The 7500-nt window shown below is 37.4% G+C and overlaps 1 protein-coding gene across 2 annotated transcripts in view; it reads right to left on the reverse strand.

Annotated features, from left to right (window-relative positions):
* Nucleotides 1–7500, reverse strand: part of LOC106880057 (C-Maf-inducing protein) — a 114392-nt gene that overhangs the window by 44646 nt on the left and 62246 nt on the right. For both annotated transcript variants that reach the window (XM_089345802.1, XM_089345801.1), the window contains exon 2: nucleotides 5998–6126. In XM_089345802.1, coding sequence (XP_089201928.1) covers nucleotides 5998–6126 — 129 coding nt within the window. The remainder of the gene's footprint in view (nucleotides 1–5997; nucleotides 6127–7500) is intronic.

Genomic DNA, 7500 nt, shown 5'->3' on the forward strand with positions numbered 1-7500 from the left:
ACACTTAATTGCTTTATCTACCCTGGTACTGTCAACTCGGATAGCTGGTCCCTCTGTTGGGTCGACATACGGCAGGGTCTCTTTCTCCCATTCATCCTCTTTATTAAGCAATCTATCGTAGTGGCATCTCCAGACCTCTTTCTTTGCAGCCTCATTTAGTGCAAGCGTACCATCATCCATGCGAACACATTTCTCTCCTAGCGAACACATTTCTCTCCTAGCGAACACATTTCTCTCCTAGCGAACACATTTCTCTCCTAATAGTGTCTTTCAAAAACATATTTGAAACTACATCTCATGTTTAAGAAAAAAAAAGAAGGCATTTTACATTTAACCCTTCCTTACCTACATTTTCATTCCTAATATGCTTTCTGCCTCCCTCTTCCACTTTTCCGTTCCATTTTTTTGTTTTTGTCCTTAGACTCTTGGCAAACACTCTCTGTGTCTCCCCTTGTCACAAACACACTCTTTCTTTCTTTCTCTCTCTCCTTCAGGTGCGTAGGCACCGATTTGACTTTTCGCCATGGCAACAAACTTCAAAACCTTTCCGTTCCTAATATCCTTTGCTTCCCTCTTCCATTTTCAATTTTTTTTTTTAGACGCTTGGCAAACTCTGTGTTTCTCAGAGAAATATATATATATATATATATATATATATATTTCATTTTTTTTTTTTTTGCATTTTATCTAGTTTCAGCTCATGAGCTGAGGCCATGCTGGGGCACCGCCATTTGGTGTTGCTACACAATTTTACTTCACAAATTTTACTTCAGGAATTGACATTTGGTGCATGAGAGAGTTTGATGGCGTTAGGAAAGGCATCCAGCTGTAGAAACTCTGCCAAATTAGATTGGAGCCTGGTGTTGTCATCCGGTTTCACCAGTCCTCAGTCAAATCGTCCAACCCATGCTAGCATGGAAAGCGGACGTTAAACGATGATGATGATGATGATGATATATATATATATATATATATATATATATATATATATATATATACACAAGAATACAAAAATGGGGCAAGAATGCAACAGGCAACAACAAAACACCCAGACAGTTGGATGATACAAAGAGGGACAAGTCCTTTGCAGTTTCGGCTGGTTATACTTGAGACTGCTCCAATCTGGCCAGCCCCAAGGAAAATTTAAGCTAAGAGCACTAGATTCGTTGGAAGAAAGGAATAGATTTTATGCATAAACGTAACACATATACACACATACATATATATATATATATATTGATAATTGTTAGCTCACAAGCACAAATGTCAAAATAAAATTACATAAACCATTTAGCTGGTGAGAAATTACATTAATCAGGATAATTTAGTAAAACATTAAGTGTTTCATACCTACAGGGATTTACATAATAAACTCAATGAGATAGCTATCTATGTATTATATTTAAAACATACACACACATGTATGTATGTATATATATATATACAGTGTTGACAGCCAACTTACTGTGATGTTTGTCTTGAGATAACATCTCTTATGGATGTGATATGTTTAAAGAGGCAATAAATTTCAGAGGAAGATAAAAAGAAAGAGAAAAAAAAAAGAATATTCACTCTGGCAAAGCCAGCAAGCGTGCTAGATGCGTTACAGCACTTTTGGACCTTTCTAATGACATGTACTTACAGCCAGCTGCATAATCAGACAAGAATTTGTTGCCTTTGGCAGGGGAAACAATGAATAAAACATTCACTGATGTTGCAAATAGCTGCTTGGCTGATTAAAAATCCAGAACATGCAATTGAGGAGGCATTGAATTAAAATAGCTATGTATGTAACATATTTAATGCATATATATCATTGATTGGCAAGTTGCTGAGATACAGGTACTCCTCATTTTTGCCAGCTGAGTGGACTGGAGCAACGTGAAATAAAGAGTATTGCTTTATTTCACAATGCGTCGCCGGGCACACTGCGGCGCCGGGAATTGAACTCACGACCTTATGATCGTGAGCCAAATGCCCTAACCACTGAGCCACATGCCTTCACACATACATATACACATACATACATATATATGTGTGTTCTGTCTCAAAGACGGAAAAAGCAGACTGAAAAACTCACTTTTTCCTTTCAGTTTTTATTGTTACATAAGCGTGTTTGTTGGTGACAAAACAATTATGTATGTGACTCTGTACATTTATATGAATGCGTGTGTGTGCGTCTGTGTGTGTGTGTGAGTGCGTGTTGACGTCATTTCTCATTGTTTGTGTTGACAACATTCATGGCTCTGTGTGTTTCATGAATGCATAAAAATTGCAGGTTATTTTCCTATAGAGCACGAAAGTTATTGATTAATAGAGAAGGAAAAGAACAAAAAGTTTATTTATAGATGTGTGTGTGTGTGTGTGTGTATATATATGTTTAAAAAATCAGGTGTGCATGCATACCAAGGCACAGGTGTGGCTGTGTGGTAAGAAATTTTGCTTTCCAAGTTCATAGTTCTAGGTTCAGTCACACTGTGTGACCTATCGAGCAGTTATCTTCTACTATAGCCTCAGGCCAACCAAAGCTTTATGAGTGGGTTTGGTAGACAGGTACTGAAAGAAGCCCATCATGTGTGTGTGTGTGTGTGTGTGTGTGTGTGTGTGTGTGTGTGTGTGTGTGTGTGTGTGTGTGTGTGTGTTTGCATCAGTGTTTGTTCCCCAGTACTGCTTGGCAACTGGTGTTGGTGTGTTTACATCCCTTCAAATTAGTGATTTGGCAAATGAGATTAACAGAATGTGTACCAGATTTTTTTTAAAAAAAGGCGCTGGGATGAATTTTTTCAGATAAACCCTCAACGAGATAAACCCTCAATGAGGGTCTATATGTCTTCTGAGGGCTCAAAAGAGATTTTTGGGAATCCATGCAACAAAATAAGCAAATTGGGGATCCACTATGGTAATTTAAGGGCCTTTGGAAATTTTTAGTTTAGAAAGTATAATACCCAATTTTACTGTTGTTTTATGGTGATGTTGCATCCAAAATATCACTTTCTTGTCTGTATCACATGATACACATTTGACACTTTTAAAAAACAAATGGAAGTTTGTTTCCATACACACATGGTATGTACTGGTATTTATAGCAAGAAACAGCTGGGTTTCTTTCGCTGACATTTTACATGGTTCAACCAACTAACACAAGTTAATGTGTGGAAAACAAAATAGGAATTTTGAAAGATGTTTCTATAAAACTAGTTTTTAAACATCGAATGGCTATGGGGATCGATCAGAATAACATAGTAATCAAAGGGGTCCATAGATTAGTTGAGAACCCCTGCTTTAGATGTATATATTGATATGTATTGCACGAAACAGCTGGGTTTCTTTCTCTAACATTTTCCATTGTTCAACCTACACAAGTTAATGTGTGGAAAACAAAATAGGGATTTTGAAAGAAGTTTCTATAAAACTAGTTTTTAAACATCGAATGGCTATGGGGGTCTACCAGAATAAAATAGTACCACCACCACTAACATCAACACCACCACTACTACTTCCAATGCCACCAACAAAAACATCAACAACTCCACCATATTAACAATACAACCACCATCAACACCACCACCACCACCACTATCATAGTCTAGACTATGTCAATAAAACAACAATGCTAGGCATGTGTCAGGGTGTATGAACCGTCACGACTGACCATGACCTTGATCTGGTTCCCATCTTAGGAAGCCTCCCAGCCTGACTGCTCTGACGTCAATGGACCGTCATTAATTCAAAGAACCAGGCCCTCATTCCACATTGTTCAGATGGCTCTCCTGTCTCTCCCTCTCTCTCTCTCTCTCATTCTTTATATATATATATATATATATATATATATATACAAATATAGGACATCTACTCGCTAGAAATAGCAGCAAAAGACTACATACCACAAAAATTAGGGATAATTTCGAAAGGAAATGAAAAATAAAAACTTTTACCAATCTATATTCTGTACCATGGTTTCAAGTCAATTTTAGTAAGATAAAAATTATATATTATATATCTTACTATATATTATATATTTTACTAAAATTGACTTGAAACCATGGTACAGAATATAGATTGGTAAAAGTTTTTATTTTTCATTTCCTTTCGAAATTATCCCTAATTTTTGTGGTATGTAGTCTTTTGCTGCTATTTCTAGCGAGTAGATGTCCTATTATAGGCATCTCTGCATTTTAAATTAATAATACATAGTCTATTGACTGTTTTTTACTCTCGCTAGACCACTGGTGGTAAATAAAATTTCTAAAATTTTTTTTGCTACCCTATAATTTATTAATAATGATAAAATTCTATATACAAATATATATATGTGTGTGTGTATATATATATATATATGTGTGTGTATGTGTATATGTGTGTGTGTGTGTGTGTGTGTGTGCATATGTGTGTGGCTGATTGACTTTTCAAAAGATAGAAGTCAAACAGTTACAGTTAATGGATCTCTCTCTCTCTCTCTCTCTCTCTCTCTCTCTCTCTCTCTCTCTCTCTCTCTCTCTCTCTCTCTCTCTCTCTCTCTATCTCTCTCTCTCTGAGGAGACTTCAATTCTCGGTGGAGACCCTCAGGCGAACTACGCAGCAGAGTCCGTCAGTGTACTGCACACAGCTAAGTTCCTCGGGGAAATATGCAACTAAGTTCTTCAGGAAACTGTGCAGCCAAGTCCCTTAGGGAAGTATGTGGCTGAGCCCTTCAGGGAACTGTAGAGAGGATCTCTTGAGAAGCTGTACTATGATTGCCTTATATATATATATATATAAAATATACAAGAATAAGGGCAGGGAATCGTCAATTAATAATAGAATTAATAATTAACAATTTTGCCAAGTAGTTCAGTATGAAAAAACCTTTATCGGTAAAACCATTTATCATCATAAATATACAGGGATTAGCATTGAGTTGCTTCTCCAACATACTGAGAATTTAGAAATAGCAGTCAAAGAACTACTGATTCTAAACTACAAATTTTTCTCTAAACGGATGGCGATATTTATGGCACACATAGAACAAAAAACCGGAGGGGAAAGCATAAACAAAACAAGTCTTTAGTTAATTGGATACGATCGTTTCATGGTTAAAAGAATGAAAATTGGACTGAATATTGGACTGAAGATTTGGAATAGAGAAATTTTCATTCTCTTAACCATGAAACGATCGTATCCAATTAACTAAAGACTTGTTTTGTTTATGCTTTTCCCTCCGGTTTTTTGTTCTATGTGTGCCATAAATATCGCCATCCGTTTAGAGAAAAATTTGTAGTTTAGAATCAGTAGTTCTTTGACTGCTATTTCTAAATTTTCAGTATGTTGGAGAAGCAACTCAATGCTAATCCCTGTATATTTATGATTTTATATATATATATATATATATATATGGCGCAGAAGTGGCTGTGTGGTAAGTAGCTTGCTTACCAACCACATGGTTCCGGGTTCATTCCCACTGCGTGGCACCTTGGGCAATAGCCTCGGGCTGACCAAAGCCTTGTGAGTGGATTTGGTAGACGGAAACTGAAAGAAGCCCGTCGTATATATGTATATATATATATGTGTGTGTGTGTGTGTGCGTGTGTTTGTGTGTTTGTGTGTTTGTGTTTGTCCCCCGCTAGCATCGCTTGACAACCGATGCTGGTGTGTTTATGTCCCCGTCACTTAGCGGCTCGGCAAAAAGAGATCGATAGAATAAGTACTAGGCTTACAAAGAATAAGTCCTGGGGTCGATTTGCTCGACAAAAAGTTGGCGCTCCAGCATGGCCACAGTCAAAAGACTGAAACAAGTAAAAGAGTAAAAGAGTAAATATCTATTTACACACACACAAGCTTCTTTCAGTTTCTATCTACCAAATCTAAAGGAAGGACATATTGAATAATGTAACTCAAGGTATACTCAGTCTGAAAGTAGACAGGAAAGTGAAAGAGGGAAAATGCATGAAGTGGACCAGGTTTGACCTTGGGCTAAATAACAACAGTTAAAAGATTAAAAAAGAAAGTGCGGTAACCCACCTGAAGTAAGAGAGAACCATCTTGGATGGTAATACGAATACAAAACTTGTGTCCAGCATCCCAGCGGGATATAATGTGGATGTCCTCGATTGAAGAGTAAGGGATTGAGTGGTTCATGAATCCTGTAGGCTGGAATGAGACAAAGAGAGAGACGTGTTATGATTGATTGATTGATTGATTGATTGATTGATTGATTGAGGAGGTGATTTAATAACTTGATAAATAGACAGACAAGTAGATGGAAGGATGGACAGAAAGAGAGACAGACAGGTAGATAGAAGGATGGACGGACAGACAGACAGATAGAGGGACGGACGGACAGACAGGTAAATAGAAGGATGGACGGACAGACAGACAGATAGAGGGACGGACGGACAGACAGGTAAATAGAAGGATGGACGGACAGACAGACAGATAGAGGGACGGATGGACAGACAGGTAAATAGAAGGATGGACAGACAGACAGACAGACAGACAGACAGACAGATAGAGGGATGGACAGACAGACAGACAGATAGAGGGATGGACGGACAGACAGGTAAATAGAAGGATGGACAGACAGATAGGTAGATAGAAGGACGGACAGACAGACAGATAGAGGGATGGACAGACAGACAGACAGAGGGATGGACAGACAGACAGACAGACAGATAGAGGGATGGACAGACAGACAGGTAAATAGAAGGATGGACAGACAGACAGACAGACAGACAGATAGAGGGATGGACAGACAGACAGACAGATAGAGGGATGGACGGACAGACAGGTAAATAGAAGGATGGACAGACAAATAGGTAGATAGAAGGACGGACAGACAGACAGATAGAGGGATGGACAGACAGACAGACAGACAGACAGATAGAGGGATGGACGGACAGACAGACAGATAGAAGGATGGACAGAGAGATAGGTAGATAGAAGGATGGACAGACAGCTAGGTAGAAAGAAGGATGGACAGACAGACAGACAGACAGACAGATAGATAGATAGATAGATAGATAGACAGTTGGACAGACAAACAGACATATAAATACAAAATGGAATGAATGCCATCTCACCAATGTACTTCAGGTGTAAAAATGCATCAAAACGATTGTAGTGATTTTAAATAAAGAATGCTATTCAATCCCTTTTTTTTTTTGTTAATTAACTACTTATATAATACACAGATGTGGGATGGGTCGAAACAGTCGTCGTGTTGAATAAATATTCATATTAAATATTCATATTAAATCTATCTTCCATTTCCTTTATCAACTATATATATACATATGTATATATGTATGCATGTATGTATGTAGGTGATAGACGTCTATAGAAGATGAAATTATGTTTATTTCAAATTGATGTAAATATAGAAAGCTTGATTAAAACATAACCACATTAAAAGCATCCACAAGGTCAAGTTTCTTATTAGTAAGTATGATTCATTAATTAAACGAAGATGTAATTACTTTAATTTTCTGTAGTTTTGAAATATTTCAATTGATAAGCCGAACATAT

The sequence above is a fragment of the Octopus bimaculoides genome, chromosome 30 (genome assembly GCF_046866305.1).
Source record: "Octopus bimaculoides isolate indiv1 chromosome 30, ASM4686630v1, whole genome shotgun sequence".
In the NCBI taxonomy this organism is placed as follows: Eukaryota; Metazoa; Mollusca; class Cephalopoda; order Octopoda; family Octopodidae; genus Octopus; species Octopus bimaculoides.